General features: G+C 50.7%; 1 protein-coding gene across 4 annotated transcripts in view; it reads right to left on the bottom strand.

The window, feature by feature from the left end:
- Positions 1-5,974, bottom strand: part of TRAF3IP1 (TRAF3 interacting protein 1) — a 74,906-nt gene extending 68,932 nt beyond the window's left edge. For all 4 annotated transcript variants that reach the window (XM_037850082.1, XM_037850079.1, XM_037850080.1 and 1 more), the window contains exons 1-3: positions 5,806-5,974; positions 2,538-2,606; positions 2,036-2,197 (exon numbers count right to left, since the gene is read on the bottom strand). In XM_037850082.1, coding sequence (XP_037706010.1) covers positions 2,036-2,197; positions 2,538-2,606; positions 5,806-5,928 — 354 coding nt within the window. In that variant the 5' untranslated portion in view covers positions 5,929-5,974. The remainder of the gene's footprint in view (positions 1-2,035; positions 2,198-2,537; positions 2,607-5,805) is intronic.
- Positions 5,975-19,078: the final 13,104 nt, after the last annotated feature.

Raw genomic sequence — 19,078 nt, 5'->3', positions numbered from 1 at the left:
GAAGAACCTGGAGTGGCAAGAAGTAGCCGCAAATCACAGGGCCTTCTGGGCCTGCCTCGGAGCTGGGCACTGAGGCATCAGGAAGCTGGCAAAGGATTCAGCAGGGAAGACAGTCAGGTCTCCATTTTAAAAAGATGGGCAACATAAAGGAGGCAGGAGATGGGGAGGCTGGGGTCAAGGGCCAGCAAACTGGCAACACCAGCTTCGTGTCCCTAAGCCTGAGAGCTGGACCCGGGTAGAGCAGTGACCCCACTCCCCAGCCCACTCCCCACAGCCATGCAGGCTGAAAATGGCCTTTCTCTTCGTGGTCACAGCTCAGGTTAGTCCCCCAGTCCACCCCACCCCCATTAAGTACAGAAAGCACTGTATTAACCATCCTCTCCGTAAAGATCCAATCTGCTCCCCTAAAGGGGTGGCGGTGGGGAGATACTCAGCTTCCATGAAGAAGGAAGGTTTGGGGAATTATCTCCTTCAGCTTCCCAGCAAACAATGCTGACCTGGACCTAGAGAGAGCTGAGGCTGCACCTACAGAGAGGCCATGGCCAGGCCTACAGAGAAGCTGAGGCCGGGCCTAAAGAGAGGCCCAAGGCTGGACCTACAGAGAAGCTGAGGTCGGACCTACAGAGAGGCCCAAGGCTGGACCTACAGAGAAGCTGAGGCCGGGCCTACAGAGAGGCCGAGGCCGGACCTACAGAGAGGCCCAAGGCTGGACCTACAGAGAAGCTGAGGCCGGGCCTACAGAGAGGCCGAGGCCGGACCTACAGAGAGGCCCAAGGCTGGACCTACAGAGAAGCTAAGGCCGGGCCTACAAAGAGGCCGAGGTCAGGCCTACAGAGAGGCCCAAGGCCAGAAGTATAGAGAGGCTGAGGCCGGACCTAGAGAGAGGCTGAGGCTGGAACAACAGAGAGGCCAAGGCTAGATATACAGAAAGGCCAAGGTTGAGCCTACAGAGAGGCCGAGGCTGGACCTACAGAGAGGGCGAGGTTGGGCCTACAGAGAGGCCGAGGCTGGACCTACAGAGAGGCCGAGGCTGGGCCTACAGAGAGGCCGAGGCTGGACCTACAGAGAGGCCGAGGTTGGGCCTACAGAGAGGCCGAGGCTGGACCTAAAGAGAGGCCGAGGTTGGGCCTACAGAGTGGCCAAGGCTGGACCTACAGAGAGGCTGAGGCTGCAACGAGAGGCCAAGGCCAGATCTACAGAAAGGCTGAGGCTGGGCCTACAGAGAGACGGAGGCCGGACCTAAAGAGAGGCCGAGGCCAGACCTAGAGAGAGGCCAAGGCTGGGCCTACAGAGAGGCTGAGGCTGGACCTACAGAGAGGCCGAGGCGGGACCTACAGAGAAGCCGAGGCCGGGCCTACAGAGAGGCTGAGGCTGGACCTAGAGAGCGGCTGAGGCGGGGCCTACAGAGAGGCCCAAGGCTGGACCTACAGAGAGGCAGAGGCCTGGCAACCCAGACCCAGGCTCAAGATGAAGATCTCAGAAAGTAACAAACCCAGTCCCTGTACAGTTGAAACTATATTTCTTTGAAGGCAACATAACTACAACCAGGAAAAGGAGGAAGGAAGGAGGAGGAGAGGAGGAGGGGGGGAAGAGCGGGGAAGGAGGAGGGAGGAGGAGGAGGGGAGGAGGAAGGGAGGAGTGGGGGGGCAGGAGGGACACCGGGACATCCCACGAGCCCCAGGGAAGAAGAGAAGCAGCGTCTGCAGCCCCCTGCTCGGCTGGAGGCAGCCCCCAGCCCCCTGAGGTGGAGGAGGGCAGGGCCTAGAGGCCGGGGTGCACATCTGGGACCCCCTTCCCCAAGAGCGATGGCCCCAGGCAGCCCCAGTTCATGTCTAAAGGTGCGTGTGTGGTGCAGAGTGTATGCACGTCTGTTTTGCTACACAGCATTAAGATCGCCTCTCCTGCAGCTCTGGCACACCTTTCCCTGGGTCAGATTCAAGGGCAGGGTTTGAGAGACACCACCAAACACTCCTGGCTGCAGTAAGTCACTCGGCCTGGCACTGGCCGGTTTAAGATTCCCGAACTGCGTCATTACCTTGTTGATGCAGCATTTTCCAATGAGCTGCAGCAGCTCATTTGTTCTTTCCGGCTCATGTCCAGCCACAATCCGGGCTGGTTTTGCAGAGAGTGGCTCTCCTGAAACCATCATGACCACGTCGATGGCCTTCTGAAGAAAGCCAATTTTTGCATCTTTATCCTGAAATGTTTCAATTTAAAACACAAATATTAAAATACTTCAAAAAAGTTCCTGCTCATATTAACAAGTTATCTGGGGCTATAAGTCAGAAACACTGACTTCTTATAACAAAACAAATTCATTAAAGCAAATTTCATTTTTCAGCAGATAAAATTAGGGTGACATGCAGTTGCAGCAAATGAGAAAATGAAGTGAGAAAGGGTATGTGTCAGTTGATAAATTCAATCTCATACTACAACCATATCAGCATAAAAATGATACACACTGCGGTTCTGAGCCAGTAAAAACTCCCAGTCGGTAAAACAAGGACTGGGGAAGGAGGAACCCAGCTCAAGCCTACCTTTACGTTGTCGGACTTCATCTCGGCGTCCGTGTAGAGGCCCTTCATGAAGCCAGTCATTCTAATCACCTTCAGGAGATAAAGAATCACACAAAAGGATAAAAAGAAACATAATTGAGTGGGAGGGGAACCATTAAAAAAAGATAAAGAGATACATGCTATGACGTGGAAGACATCATGTTAAAAGGATAAATATTATGCAACTTGGCTTACATAAACTGCCTAGAATATGCAAATTCATAGAGACAGGAAGCAGAGCACAGGTTACCGGGGGCAGGAAAGGGAAAACAGTGAGTTAATGCTCACCGGATACAAGGTTTCTATTTGGGGCGATGAAGAAGCTGTGGTAATGGTTGGTGGTGATCGTAGCACAACATTGAAAATGTGATCAATGGTACTGAACTGTATGCTTGGAAGTGGTTAAAATGGAAATTTTATGTTATATACATGTTACCATGATAATTTAAAAAAATGGAAACAGACACAAAAAGATCCACCGCAAACACGCCACGGGATGGCCTCTTCCTCAGCCTTGTCCACTGGAGCCCGCAATTCGGGGCTCCAAGACTCCCCCTGCCCAGGACTCTAAGTCGTCCACTTAATCAACAAGCATTTGGGGTCCATGCATGCTGGGCATTGTACCTGCCAGAACCCAGCCTGGTCCTCACGGAACTTAAGTCTCCCTGGAGGACAGACGGACACATCGCAAACACCTGCTCTGCTGAGAGGCGTGGACTTTAAGGAGGTGCTCAGGAAGCACACGGGAGCAGCACCAAATCCAAACCAAGCAAAGGGCAGGCAGGCGCCTCGGGGACCCACAGCTACAGGGAGACCAGAAGGCGTGAGGCGGGAAGGGAAACTGGGGGAGGAGGTATTTAGGAAGCAGGGGCTGCTCGGAGGAAACAATTCCCGGCAGGCGCGGGGCCAGGGGCAGCCTGTCCAAGGATCAAAACAAGTCTGGATGGCAGGGGCCGAGGCCAGTGCGGCTCTCGGGGGGCCTGGCCGTGATGGCCCCCAAGCTGGTCAGGAACATGAACTCAGCCCGACGACCCCGAGGAGCCCCAGAAAGGTTCTAAAGCAGGGGAGGACCCTACCAGGCGGCAGTTACACCTACAGAACAGAAAACATCAGACTGCATCACAAGCAGCGAGGATGAACGTGCATACGTGTGCGTCCTGGGTCAGCCATGCACTGTAGTTACTACTTGAAGAAATGTTTAAAAAATCAAAAAAGGACAATCCCACTCTAACACCGGGCTCCTTCTCTGGGATCAAGCTACAAATACTTAATTTGCATTGTCAACTATTAATGAAGCTACAAGTTTCATTCCACACCAAACTACTTAAGAGCTATGTTACTGCTTTTGTTGAGAGACAAGAAGTATCCTGCATTGATTAAGAGTATCCTGCATTTAATATTCCCAGGACATTTTTGTCTTGCCCCTTTTGAAGTTTTCCCAGTTTGCTGAGAGTAAAAAATGGGAGCAATAATTGTGAACTACGAGAAACATGCATGTCAAAGGATCAACACACAGCTTTACGAAAGAGGGAGAGTTCGTTTAGCTGTAGCTAAAATACTAATATAGCGATTTGAATACAATATGCAGAGACACTGAAGAATTATCATAGAGGCTCTTTACCTATTATTCATTCCCAATGATAACCTCTTCCACACGACCCGTCTACGGGACCAGCAAAGCCCATTCCTGCTTGAGTGTTCCTCCTCTCTTTCTCATCCAGACGCCCCCCCAGCAAGAGGCTGAGCACCCCAGAAGCGGGACAAGTCCAAGGCCTACTCCCTCCACCCCGGTTCTCCAGTTCTCCAGTTCTCCGCCCAGCATTTCGGTGGGGGAGACAGGACTACTGCAGAAAATAAAAGTTAAAAGGAGAAGACTGGAGGCACCCGCTGCAGTGTGGAGGCCACCAGGCTCACGTCCTGGCCAGGCTGCCTTGCTCCCCCCAGTCAGAGGATGACACCTGCCCACTCCACAGGGTGGTCCCGGTGCAGCCCACGAGGGCACGGCCCACTGCCCAGCCCGGACTCTCCACGCAGCTCTGTCCCTTTCCCAAACACTGTCCAGGATGGGCTGGAAGTACCACCCCAGCTGGAGGAGGAGCAGGCCACGCGGGACTGCACTTGGGATTCAGGTGGGTTTTGAGAGTTTGTCAGCAGAAGCAGGATTTTCACTACCGAGGCATTCCAGGGGTGCCCAGATTGTATGCTAAGATAGGACAGGTGACGCAAGGTGCGTGGAAGAGTAAAGCAACCAACCTAGTGAAGAGTGAGAAAAATAAAGTGCAGGACCAACACCGGGCCAGATCACATAGCTCTGAAGCAACCTGATTCCCATTTCCAAAGAGCACCCCACGTTCCCTCAGGTGCACCACGGAAATGGGTGCGGCCACCCCCTGCCCACACGCTCCTGAGAGTTACTAGGAGCCCCGGCATATTCCATTCAACAACTGAACGTTTGTGGTGCAGCTTCTATGTACCTTACCTAGGGCAGGTCACCCTAGACACAGCAACAAATCAATCACAGTTCCTGTCATCCAGGAATTCACAACCCAGTGGGGGAAAGTTACACAAGCATCCAATCTCAACCTGAATTGGGCTGAACAGTTTATCAACAAATACTAACATTCAAATCGTCCTACAACTACCTCCAATAAATTCACCAACAGGTGTTGAACAAGCATCCAAAATGTGGTGACCACGATGTGGTGCAGTGGGGTGTGCAACTGGGAGGGAAAGAAAAAGAAAGGATTCCATTTTCCCGGGATTTCCCAGGCACTTTCCACGTGCAAGGCCCTGAGGGGTGAGCGAGGGGAGTGCACCAGGGCCCCTCCCCGGCTGGAGGAGGGAAAAGTCACAGAAACAGCTCTGCCCATTAGAACGGAAGGCGCGCGCCAGCCGGACACACGGATAACCGGGAAAGAAGTAAGAATGCTCCGGAGGGGCCCGGGCGTCTGCCTGTAGGAGGCGGCGCAGGAGGATGGGCGAGAAGGGGAGAGCAGCGGAGAGCGCGAGGGATTCTGCGCAGAGGCCGGGCCCAGCGGCCGCCCCTCGGGCTGCAGGTCAGGGCCGCGCAGGGTAACGCGAGGCCCGCACAGTGCCCGCCCCGACCCCAGCACGACCCCAGCCCCGACCCCCGGGCCCGGGCTCCGGGCCACATCCCCGCTCCTGTCCCGGCGCGGGCCTCACACCGGGCCCCAAACCTCACTCTGGGCCCCGGCCCCGACCCCAGCCCCGGGCCCTCCCCGGCGCCCACCTCCGTGATGATGTCGTGCAGGTAGCGGAACGGGGGCTTGTTCAGCAGCTTCTCCGTCAGCGGCGGCCGCCGAATCACCTTCCCCAGAGCCTCCTGCGTCCGCCTCACCACCGCCGCGTTCATGGCGGCGCCGCGCCCGGGCTCGCCCGCCCGCGCCCCTCAGCTGGCCCGGCCCAGCCCCAGCCCCGCTCCCCGGCCGCCCCCGGCCCAGCGCCGCCGCCCGGTCCGGCCGCCTCGGGTTCCCATCCCACAGTGCACCGGCGGACGCCACGACGCATGCGCGGCGGCCGCAGGGCGTTCTGTCGCTAGGGCGGCGCGGCCTTGGCAACGGACGCGCCGCGGCGCCCCGCCCACAGCGCCCCGCCCCGCGCCAGCAGAGGGGGAGGGTGGGGGGCCGCGCCCGGGGCTGGGGGGGTCCTCGGTGCGGCCGCCGCGCCGTTTCACCTGAGCCAGGGAACAGCCCCGGAAGCAGACAGTCCCCGGGCTACAGGGGACGCCCGAGGGCTGGTTAACAGAGACGGCGCCAAGATGCGGATTGCCAGTTTCACGGATTTCAGAGGTTTTCCTCGGCGTTGGTTCATGGGGGTGGGGGGGGGAGTGTTATCCGGAAAGACAAGGACCGGGAAACGCCTATCCCATCTGTTACTTTCTGTGTCTTACTGGGCAAGTAACTGACTTATTTTCTCTGAGGCTCCATTTCTGTTCCTTTGAATTAGGGATAATAGTGCACCTGCCCAGCCTACCTACATCCCAGGAAAGTGAGGCTGTGTCATCGCCCAGCGCAATGTCTGGTGGCTTTGTAACCCCTCGGAAGCTATGCCATTTGTCGGAAATAAAGCGGTGCCTGTAAGGGAATAAACGCTCTCTCGGTTCTGGAGGAGAAAAGAATTTATTTACAATCTTGCAAGATGGGGCGTCCAGCCAAACACGCGGGAGGCTGGCGCGCCAGAGGAAGAGAATGGCGATGTTTAAATCCCCTACTCCTAATTCGCAAGTCCCTCCCCTGTTTCCCCATTGACTGGGTACTACAGAGGTTACAGCCTATCCGAGAACACTAACTAATTCATCTTTTGAGATTTTAATTTGTACAGCCAATCCCAGAGAGCCAACTAGCTCATTATTGAGATTTTGAACTGATTAGCCAATGCCCCCCCAAATTTTTATTTTTTTGCTATGAGTTCCCGCCTCTGATACTACCTCATGTCTCTTTACATCAGGCAGATTCTCTCTTCTCTTTGTCTGGGGCTTGTTTAAACTGGTTTTGCCTCCATTTCCCTTATTCCATGCTGTCTCTATGTGAAAACGAAACTTATTCCTTTCTTACACCATTGTCCTACTGAGGGTGTCTGTGAGTCTGTCCCACCAGTCTTCCGTCCCTCATTCACATGCTGCAAAATCCTTCTAGCGCTTTGAAACCTTCATGAGCTGTTTTTAGTTCTTCTAATGGATACCTCTGTAACTTTTTTATTTACCTTCACTTCTACCATTTTGAACGTTCTTCATTTTTTGTATAGATCCAAGTTTCCATCCAGTACCATACTCCTGTCTGAAGAACTTCTCTTTATATTTCTTTTAGCACAGCTGCTGGCAATGAATGCTCTCACCATTTGTTTGTCTGGTGTTCTGGTTTGCTAATGCTGCCTGAAGGCAAAACACCAGAGATGGATTGGCTTTTGTAAAAGGGGGTTTATTTGGTTAAACAGTTACAGTCTTAAGGTCATAAAGTGTCCAAGGTAACGCATCAACAATCGGGTACCTTCACTGGAGGATGGCCAATGGTGTCCGGGAAACCTCTGTTAGCTGGGAAGGCACGTGGCTGGCATCTGCTCCAGAGTTCTGGTTTCAAAATGGCTTTCTCCCAGGACGCTCCTCTCTAGGCTTCAGCTTCTCTCCAAAATGTCACTCTCAGTTGCTCTTGGGGCGTTTGTTCCTCTCTTAGCTTCTCTGGAGCAAAAGTGTGCTTTCAACGGCCATCTTCAAAATGTCTCTGTAAGCTTCAGCTCCTCAGCTCCTGTGCATTCTTCAAAGTGTCCCTCTTGGTTGTAGCAAGCTTGCTCCTTCTGTCTGAGCTTTTATAGGGCTCCAGTGAACTAATCAAGGCTCATGCTGAATGGGCAGGGACTCACCTTCATGGAAATTATCCAATGAAAGATCTTGCCCACAGTTGAGTGATCACATCTCCACGGAAACATCCAATCAAAAGTCTCCAAGCCAATCAACACCAATACCTTTCCTGCCCACACAAGACTGCATCAAAGATAACGGAGTTTTGGGGGACATAATGCATTCAAACTGGCACATCTGGCAAAGTCTTTATTGCACCTTCACATTTAACAGATAGTTTTGCTGGGTATAGAATTCTGGCTTGACATGATTTTTTGTTTTTTTCAGTACTTTGAAGCTGTTACTCCACTGGCTTCTGGTTTGCATAGCTTCTGGCAAGAAATCTGCAATTCTAACTTTGTTTAGTCTATAAAGTTTCTTTTTTCCTTTGGCTGCCTTCGAAATATTCTTTTCGTCATTGGTTTTCAGAAGTTTGACTATGATGCATCTAGATGTGTTGTTTTATTTTAAATTCTGTATTTGAGTATGTGCCGGTTTGAATGTATTGTGTCCCCCAAATGCCATTATCTTTGTGGTCTTGTGGGACAGACATTTTTGGTGCTGGTTGGATTTGCTTGGAATGTGCCCCACCCAGCTGTGGAAGATGATTCTGATGAGATGTTCCCATGGAGGCGTAGCCCCGCCCATTCGGGGTGGGCCTTGATCAGTGGAGCTATATAAATGAGCTGACTCAAAGAGAGGAAACGGAGTGCAGCTGGGAGTGATGTTTTGAAGAGGAGCAAGCTTGCTGGAGAGGAACGTCCTGGGAGAAAGCCGTTTTGAGGCCAGAGCTTTGGAGCAGACGCCAGCTGCCTTCCTAGCTAGCAGAGGTTTTCCAGACGCCATTGGCCATCCTCCGGTGAAGGTACCCGATTGCTGAGGTGTTACCTTGGACGTTTTGTGGCCTTAAGACTGTAACTGTGTAGCGAAATAAACCCCCGTTTTATAAAAGCCTATCCATCTCTGGTGTTTTGCGTTCTGCAGCATTAGCAAACTAGAACAGAGTATTATTTGCGTGCAATAAAATCCACCTACTTTAAGTGATAAATTTTGATAAATTCTGGTAATTATTTACAGCCAAGGAACTACCACCAAAATCAAGGTATGGAACAGTTCTTGTACCCTAAAAAGTTTCCTCCTGCACGTTTACAGCTCATCCCCCTCTCCCCACCCTAAGTCCCAGGCAACCACTGATCTTGTTTCTTTCATTATTATAATTTTGCCTTTTTTAGAATTTCATATAAATGGAATCATACAGTATGTAGCTTTTGTGTTTGATTCTTTCTCTTATCATAAAGTTTTTAAGATTCACCCATGTTATTACATGTATCAGTGTCATTTTTTTGTGACATACAAATATGCCATAGTATTATGTACCACCATTATGTATTCACCAGTTGATGGACATTTGAGTTGCTTTCAGTTTTTTATTATTTATGAATAATGCCACTATGAACATTCACATACAAATCTTTGTGTGGATATAAGTTTTCATTTCTCTTGGATAAATACTAGGAGTGGAATTGCTGGGTTGTGTAGTAGAGTAAGTAGATTTATGTCCCTCAACAAACACATGTTCTTAATTTTAATCTGCACTGCTGTGGGTTTGAATCCATTGCAAATAGGACCTTTCAAAAGTGTTATTTTTAGTTAAGGTGTGGCCAGCTGAATCAGGGTGGGCCTTAATCCATACCATATGAGGCCTTATAAAGACAACCCAGAAGTCACAGAAGCCAGAAAGGAAAGGACATTGTCAAGTGACGGGAGGCAGAGATACAAGCCAAGGAACCCCAAGATTTGCCAGCAACCATTATAAGAATGCTACAGGCTCCAGAAAAAAAGCAAGCCTTGCCAATGTCTTTATTTTGGAATTCTTCTAGCCTCTAAACCATGAGACAACAAATGCTTGTAATTTAAGTCATATGCTTGTAATTTAAGGACACTGTGGCTCTCCCTGCCTCTGGTGTGGTATCCCCGAGGGTCTTCCTCTGGCCACTCTGTGAAAAACAGACATCCCACCCCCACCCCTGAGCCCCAGAGGGGCAGGAGGACAGAGCCTCCCAGTAAAGGGCTTGGTGGATTCCGAGCGCTGGACCAGCCTTGGTGAACAGGAAATCCAGCCATGAAGAGGTTCGTCTCACGGGTCCCCCGCCCTTTTAGAAAACTTTCTAGGAGGACTGAGGTGGGGTCCAGGTGAGAAGTGTCAGAAAATAGATGTTTGTCCCTGGGAAGTGGGATGCGTGTGGGCTGATGAGCGTGTGGACCATCAGGAGAAGGGGGTTTGGGCAGCCCTGGAGGGGGCCTCATTCACAGTGTCCATCATCAGCCTGGATTGTTCCAAGAGATCAAACTGCCAAATGCCCTGGGGCTGCCCTGCTGAGGCCCTGGACAAGGACACGGGACTGTCGTGCTGAGGGAAAGGGGGTGGATGCAGGGGTAGGACGGCTCCCAGGAGTAGAGAAAGTCGGGAGGATTCAACAAGGCATGGGTCAGAGGTCAGAAGTGCCCTGGTCAAGGGGTGGACCTGGCAGCTGGGGAGCAGGGATAAAAACAGAGGGCCCCCCAGGAGGGAAGCCAGCTGAGGGTGCAATGTGTCGGGGGCTTTTTCCCGTGGCCCCTGGGACAGTTCCACTCACTGTGGGGTGTTAACTTCTTTCCCTTGCAGGTTGTCTGTCTCTCTCTCACTGGCCCACCTGCATGGTGACATACAGAGAGAAGTAAGGTTGATGCCACCAGAGGGAGATGAGCCCTGGCCCATTACTCACTGCTGCCCAGATGATCAAAGTTCATACGGTCCAGGACGTGACTAGCGGCATGGAGAGGGGTGGCCCCTGGAGCAGTGGGCAGCAGTGGACAGAGTGGATGTTGCTCACTAGGAGGTGTGTTCCTGGTGATCTCCCTGGTACCTGGACAGTAATCGGCTCCAAGCCATGATGCAACAGATGCCCGATGGCTTTGTATGGAATACTCTCACCAAAGGTGTATAAATGGCCAAAAAGCACATGAAAAAATGCTCAAAATCACTAACCATCAGAAAAATGCATATTTAAACCATAATAAAACACTGTTAGACACCCACTACGATGACTATAGTTAAAAAGATGGGCAACACCAGGTGTTGGCATAGGTGGGGAGTAACTGCAGAGTCTATCCATTGCTGGTGGGGATGAAAAATGGCACAGCCACTTTGAAAACAGTATGCTAGAATCTTGTAAAATTAAACATATTCTTACAACGTGTCTTAGTTTGCCAGGCTGCTATGTCCTCACTCGCTGGAGGAGACTGGCCGGGACATCTTCCCTGATCTGCCCACCATGGCCACGCTGGGAACCCAAGTGCCGGACAGACCCACCCCTAAGCTCTGAACGCTGGCTGGGGCCGGCCTGAGCAGGGGCAGAGGGGAGCTCAGAGCAGTTGCTGACCCTGGCCTCTGACCCGGAGGCCCTGGACACTGCCCTTAGTCAAGACGCGCCCAGCCCCACCCCCAGGGTTCACGCCAGGTGGACTCTATCTCGGGGCCCCCCCAGCAGCCAGCTTGGGCACGAGCGGCCGGCCTGCACACGGGAAGGTGGATACGGCCATGGAGAGCCCTCCAGCCTTTGGGATCCCACCAAGGACCCCAGGCCAGCACCACATGAGGGGAAAGCCAGATTCCGGGTTCCCCCGCAGCCTGTGGAGAGCAGCGAGTCATCTAGGCCCGGGAAGCCCGTGGACTCCTGCCGTGTGCCAAGGGTCCGGGATCTGACTGCCCATTCAGGGCCACAGAGACCCCTGGCCTAGGCCTCACCGTGCGTCAGGGTCTCTGAGAGGATCCGGGAGCAAAGCTGCCCAGCCCCACAGGGAGCTGGCCTAGAGGACTTGGCCGTGGAGTGGACATACCTCATAGGACACTGAGATTCTCCCCCAGGCCCAGCTGGCTGCCACGGGTACCTCGGGCGTCAACACTGCCCCTTTGTGAACCCACAGCCTCCACTGGAAGGCGGGAAGGCGGCCCAGACCCTCGGAAAGCAGGCCCAAAAAGATGCAGCTGAGAACTCAGTCTCCAAGGCCCAGAACCAGGATGGAGCCTCCTGTGCTGGGGCCTGGCTGGGACGCAGGGGCCGCTTAGCCTAGATTACTCCAAACTCCTCAAAGAGCCATGAAAGCACTGCTGGGAAAAGGCAGAGAACATAAAAAAAGAGTCATTCATAAAAAGAGAGAACTGCATAAATAACCATAGAAAAATATCTCAAAGCAAGTGTTTGAAAAATAAAAGCTTGGCAGGAAATGCTTTTGCAATAAGTAGTTTCTGAATGAATGAATCAGATAACGTGGCCATGACTCACCCCAGAAAGGGAGAAAAACAAAGCAGGGGGGCTCACAGCCTCTGCCTCCCCTCGCCTGGGAGGCAAATATTCTGGGAGACAAAGGCCTGGGAGGCTGGCAGGGCCCAACCCTGAGTTCCACATCTGCCGAAAGCCCAGGATGTGGGTCAGACTGAGCGAAGGGGGGGAAGAGGCAGGCACTGGCAGGAGAAGATGTCACGCAGAGCCTGGGGACAGCCTTAGCAGCCCTGGGCTCACAGGGGCAGTGGGGATGGTGGCTAGGGCTGCCAGGGAAACTACAGGATGCCCAGTTCAATTAGAATTTCAGGTAAACAATGAATAATTTTTAGTATAAATAGAGCCCATGTAAATCTGGGATATACTTATACTAAAAAGCCATATTCGTTGTCTGTCTAAAATTCTAATTGAACTAGGCATCCTGTATTTTTCTATGGTAAATCTGGCAACCCTTGCTGTGGAACCAAATACCTGTCCACTGAGTGGAAGGAGGGTGGACTGGGCCCAGGAGCCCCAGTGGAAGCAGATTTCTCCCATAGATGTGACCGCTGCATCCCGCTTCACCAGCTTGGGGTATAAAATAAGGTCTCCACCCTGCTAAAATCCAGGTCAAATGTTCACGCTACATTTCCGTTTATTCTTGTGCAGCCTGGGGCGTGAGGGGACTCTGGATGCCACAAGGAGTGGGAGAGGCAGACACAGCGAACAGACAATACTACCTGGAGCTCAACCCCACACAGCCTCCTGGGGGTTGCCTCCTCACCAGGCCCTGCAGGGAGATTTCCACTACGTTGGACCTTAAGAGAAGGGCTCAGGGTCTGGGTCCCCTCCCTCCCAAAAGGCTTCTGAGCTACTCATGTCACTGTCCCCAACAATCGTTTTCATCACTCACTGATGGTAGGAATGCCACCAGGAACGCAGTGCTGGAGACCCTGCTCCCGTTTGCCTGAAAGCACAGGTCCCGCGTGAGCCAAGGAGCAGCCCACCTCTGCAGGTGGAGTGAGAGGGGCCATGGCAGGTGGAGGCTTTTGGATGATGGAGGGAGCTCCCGATCATACTCCTGCTGAACACTCTCCACTTGGAGCCCGGTTACACAGATTTTACCACGATGAGGATCGTGTAAGAAAGGAACAAGATCGTTAGTACCTGAAAAATGTTCCCTGTCGTTTCAGCTCTCGGGGCCTCAGGAGAGGCAGGACCTCAAGCCCGGTCTGCGCCTGTGCAATCTCTTGTCTTATGAGTCTTGAGGGGGTGACACTGCTTCCCACCGTGGGAGCCGAGAAGGAAAAGTCCTGAGTTCCCAGCAGGCCGGGCGCCGGGGCTGGTCATGTGACCTGGCTCCACCAATCACACACACACCTGCACCTGCCTTTGCCTTGGGAGCCGATGTTATCAGAAGTTATCAGAAAGAGTCCTCATGTTGGTGCATTGGGCTGTGCATCTCTCCCCAAGCCCCCAATTATTTAAAGGTCATTTTCTGGTGTCGAGACCTTCAGCTCTGCCTTTGGTCACTGTACTGTCCCCATGTCCACACTGTGCCTTTGGAGCAGATTGTTCCTGTTTTCCCTAGGAGCCCACCCTTCCCACCCACTACCCAGTCCAGATTAGTCCCTCCAGCCACTCTTGCACCCACACATGGGGCAGGAGCCGGAGTGGGCTTCTGACATAGACATGGCAATGGTGCAAGCTCACCTCCAGTGCAGCGTGATTTGGAGCCCCATTCCTGGCACTGTCTGCTCAAACCCGGCTCTACAGGGGATCTCACAAATTATCCCTTTCTGGTGTAATCTACCAGAATCGCTTCTGATACTTGCAACCAAGGCCCGTGACTGGCTCTGTAGCCACAGCTGGCTGGAGGGACTAATCTGGACTGGGCAGGAGGTGGAAAGGGCGGGCTCCCAGGGAAAACAGAACAGTCTGCTCCAAAGGCACAGTGTGGACACGGGGACAGGACAGTGATCGAAAGCAGAGCTGAAGGTCTCGACACCAGAAAACAACCTTTAAATAACTAGGGGCTTAGGGCGAGATGCACAGCTCAATGCACTTACAGAGGGACTCAAAAAAATACCTGCTGGGTGCTGAATGAGTGAATGAGTGAATGAATGCTGCATGATAACAAATAGTTGCTATTCACTGAGCCCTTTCTGCCTGCTGGGCAGCACATCTGCCTTATCTGTAAGAGGTACCAAGCCTGGCAGAGCAAGGACTGCTCTTTCCATTTTACAGATGATGTTCCGAAGTGGCAGCTTCAGTTCACGTGCTCATTGTAGAAGCCAGTAGGGCGATGGGAGGCAAATGGCCTGCCTGGAGACCTAGCTCAGTAGAAGCAAACAATTCACTCTTCCCAGGAACATGGGTCCATCCACAGGCAGCTCCCTCGGTATGTCTCAGTCAAGGGACAGAACTTTTGCCAGCAGGAGCCCACATGGTTCGGGAGTCTGGGGGCTGAGGGACTTAGAAGGTGAGCTACAGGGCTGAGCTGCTGCCCCCAACTTCCTCCCCGTCACACCTCGCGTGCTCTACGAGGTACAGAGTGTATTCGTCAATTGTGCATATCCAAACACATTCGGCTTAGAAAGCTATGCATTATTTTACTGAAATATGGCCAATTCCTTTGTACCTTTAGATACCTCCCTTTTGAGCCAACTGTTTCTGTAAGAAGGATTTTTTTTCTTTCGTCACCATCATCCGTTACCAAAACTCTCCCATGGTCCTAAACAGAAACTCTGAACATTTTAAGCCTTAACTCCCCATTTCCTACCCTCTCCTCATCCCCTGGTGAGCGATATTCTAGATTCTGACTCTGTGAGTTTGCTTATTCTACTTATTTCATATCAGTGATATCATACAAAATTTGTCCTTTTGTGTCTCGTTTATTTCACTCGACATCACGTCTTCAAGGGTCATCCATATTTTCACATGCTTCAGGATTTCATTCCTGTTTACTGCGGAATAATATCCCATTATGTGTAATACCACATTTTGTTTATCCATCCGTTGGCTGATGGACACTTGGTTTGCTTCCATCTTTGGGCAGTTGTGAATGTAAGAAGGGTTTTCCTCCCTAAAATAAAAGCACATTTAATGCCTTCAGAGTTCAGATTCCTTATTTCTGGTGAACTCTGAGAATTCTCTCTTTATGTAAACTCTAATTTATCTCTAAAAATCAAATTGAACACAGCTCCTTGAATTTAAGAGATGTATTTATCTAATTTATTGGTATTCTGGAGAGAGGGAGAGATACTGTATCTTCTTTTATCCTCACACAATGAGGGGAAACAGCCTTGCTGAACAGACACAGACACACAAGCACATCGAGGGCTCATAACTTCAACTGCAGGACAAAAGTCACACCAAGACTCCCCAGTCCAGACTACAAAGCACTGTTCTCCTTCCCAGAGAACGTGGACTCTTAATTGACCTGATTCACAAATGGACAAACAGACAAACACGCAAAAAGACCAACAAACTGGATTCTCCGTCTCTCACCCACAGAGAACAGATCTCCAGCATCCATCTGACAGAAGTCACCCAGTGGCCAGACCGTAAAGCCAAATTCCCACCCTTGCCACCACCACTGAGGAATAATGTATTTGTCACGAGCAAGCCAGAAACAAAACAAAAACACAAAATCAGTAGGAAAAAAGAGAGAATCAGCAAAATTAAAGTCATTTTGCTGCCTTTATTCTCTCCAGGAGCCAAGAAAAGATGTGCTTGGGTTTAAACTGCCCAAGAGGTGCACTTCCCCAGCAAAGCAGTTTACTCAGCTCTGGCAGGTGAATTCACTTGGTCAGCCCAGTGGAGACTCCAAAATTGCTAAACTGTAATTTTCAAAAAGGTAAAACCATGACTCTCGTGCAAACATAAAATGAACACATGTGAAAGAGTGTATTCATTTAATTAATAAGGAAACCAATAAGATGTTAAAACCAGGTCAAAGCACGGTTGAGAAGCCAGGATGGGAGAGAAGCGGGGAGGTCCCTGTGGCAGGAGATGTTCTAAGAGGTGGTGATGGCCAGTCCTTGGGGCCATGGAGACCTCAGAAAGGACTGCCGCTTTTCCCGAGGGAGTGGGCACCCCTGAAGTGTTCTCAGCAATGGAGGTGGCGTGATCTGACTGACATTTTCAGGGCATGTATTGTTGAGAGCAGACTCTCAGAGGGCGAGAAATAGGACAACCAGTGAGGAAGCTACTGCAATGATCCCAGCGAGAAGTCATGGTGGCAATGGCTTTTTTGGGGGGTCCAAGAAGACAAAGGTTGGAAGACATCATTCTACACAAACACTCAGAGACCTGCATCTCTCTCGGCCACCTTCCCAGGGCAGATGCCTGGATCTTAAAACATCCTACTACAGAAGATTCCTGAACTTACAAAGCCAGTATTTGTCATGGACTCTAGAACCTATCGTTTTGTCTAGAATGTATTCCCACCACCATTTTCCTAGTGACCCTCAGCCTTTCTTTTATATTTATTTCTCAGTAAATTATAACTTTTAAAAGCAGAAATAACAGTTAAAAGAAATAAGTTGTCACAGGAGAAACCCTCTTAGGGGAAAACACGATATTGGGGTTACTTGTTGAGCGGTCACAGATGACCATTTAGATATCACTGGCTTCCGATCGGGTCATTTATGAGACTGGGGCACATCCAGTGCTGTGGAGAGTATCCTGGACTAGCAGGCAGGTTAGTTCTCATCTTCGGTGGCCTTTACCCTTAACTACCTATACCAGTTTGGATGTATTATGTCACCCAAAATGCCGTGTTCTTTGATGCAATCTTGTGGGGGAAGACGTATTAGTGTTGATTGGGTTGGAATCCTTTGATTGAGTGTTTCCATGGAGATGTGACTCGATCAATTGTGGGTGAAACGTTTGATTGAATTATTTCCATGGAGGTGTGGACACTGCCCATTCAGGGTGGGTCTTGATTTAATCACTGGAATCCTATAAGAGAGCTCACAAATAAAAGGACCTCAGAGCAGCTGAGAGAGAAATTTTGGAAATGGTCTTTGACAGCAGACTTTTGCTAGCCCAGAATTTGCTCCAGAGAAGCTAAGAGAGATGAAGCCCAGAGTTTGCCCTGGGATATGCAAAGACAGGGCCCCCAGGCACTTAGAAATGTCCTGGGAAAAAGAACCAAGAACACACAGGAGCTGAGGGAGGAGCTGGAACACAACCTGGGATCAACAGATGCCAGCCACGTGCCTTCCCAGCTGACAGAGGTTTCCCGGATGACATCAGCCAGCCTTCAGTGAAGGTACCCTATTGTTGACACCTTAGTTTAGACACTTTTATGGCCTTATGACTGTAAGCAAATAAACCTGCTTTATAAAAGCCAGTCTATTTCTGGTGTTTTGCATAACAGCAGCATTAGCAAACTGGAACACTACCTGTGGGACTTCAGGAAATTCTGGCCTTTTCAGTCCTCAGTTATTCACCAGAAAAGTAAAGGGTTTGAACTAAAGAAGCTTGAAAGCCCCTTCCAACAACCATTCCTGACAGCAAGCCCTTGGAAACAACTCCAGTGGGAAGAAGTAGGACAGGCACAGAGTCTACCACCGTCCACTTAAGCTGGAAGCTCCTAGGATGGGGGATCTGATGGATAGTGGGGCCTTAAATCATGAAAATATGTGCAGAGTATTTTGTGTCAGGGCATACTTCCAGAGCAAGGGTCCAAAGCCCTCGTCCTATTTACAGAGGGGGCCGGTTCCCATATAGAGGGCCAGAACATCCGCTGTTAAGCAGAGCGCCGGAGGAGGTGCTAACAGAAGAGGCGGTTAGCCAGGGCCCAGAGTCAGTAACTATTTGCCATGACTGAGGACTGGAGTCTGTCTGGATGTCTGTCTTTTCATTCTCACCTGCCTGCCTGCTGCCACTTGCCACCTTTTTTGGGGGCAGCAATCTCTAATTTCACATATGTATCCAGGCTGATCTCCTGTGCCTTGACTTCATTTATTTTTGGAAAGGGCAAATAGTTACTGCCTGTTAGCTTTACTGCTAAAAAACAAAACAAAACAAAACAAAAAAGCTGAGCCTTCAGCGAGTCATAATCTTTTTGCTCCTAGAGGGTTTTCACTTGATGTCAATCAAGGTGGTGGTTGCCAAAGGCTGGAGTGGCTATGGCAATTCCTTAAAATAATGAAGTTTGCCGCATTGATTAACTCTTCCTTTCATGAAAGATTTCTCTGTAGCCTGCGATGCTGTTTGATAGTATTTTATCCACAGTAGAAATTCTTTCAAAATTGGAGTCAATCCTCTCAAACCCTGCTTCTGCTTTACCAACTCAGTTTGTGTAATATTCTAAATCCTTTGTTGTCATTTCAACAATGTTCACAGCATCTTCACCAGGAGTCGATTTCATCTCAAGAAACAACTTTCTTTGTGCATCCATAAAAAGCAACTCCTCATCTGTTAAAATTACATCATGAGATTGCAGCAATTCAGTCTGTTCCGGTTTGCTAAAGCTGCTGTTATGCAAATGTGCCAGTTTGAATGTATTGTGTCCCCCAAACACCGTTATCTTTGATGTAGTCTTGGGGGGCAGACATTTTGGTGCTGATTAGATTTGCTTGGAATGTGCCCCACCCAGCTGTGGGTGATGACTCTGATGAGATGTTCCCATGGAGGCATGGCCCCGCCCATTCAGGGTGGGCCTTGATCAGTGGAGCCATATAAATGAGCTGACTCGGGGGGAGAAAACTGAGTGCAGCTGGGAGTGACCTTCTGAAGAGAAGCAAGCTTGCTAGAGAGGAACGGCCTGGGAGAAAGCCATTTTGAAACCAGAACTTTGGAGCAGACACCAGCCACATGCCTTCCCAGCTAACAGAGGTTTTCCGGACACCATTGGC

The sequence above is a fragment of the Choloepus didactylus genome, chromosome 9 (genome assembly GCF_015220235.1).
Source record: "Choloepus didactylus isolate mChoDid1 chromosome 9, mChoDid1.pri, whole genome shotgun sequence".
NCBI lineage: Eukaryota > Metazoa > Chordata > Mammalia > Pilosa > Megalonychidae > Choloepus > Choloepus didactylus.
This window is presented reverse-complemented; position numbering and strand designations above follow the sequence as displayed.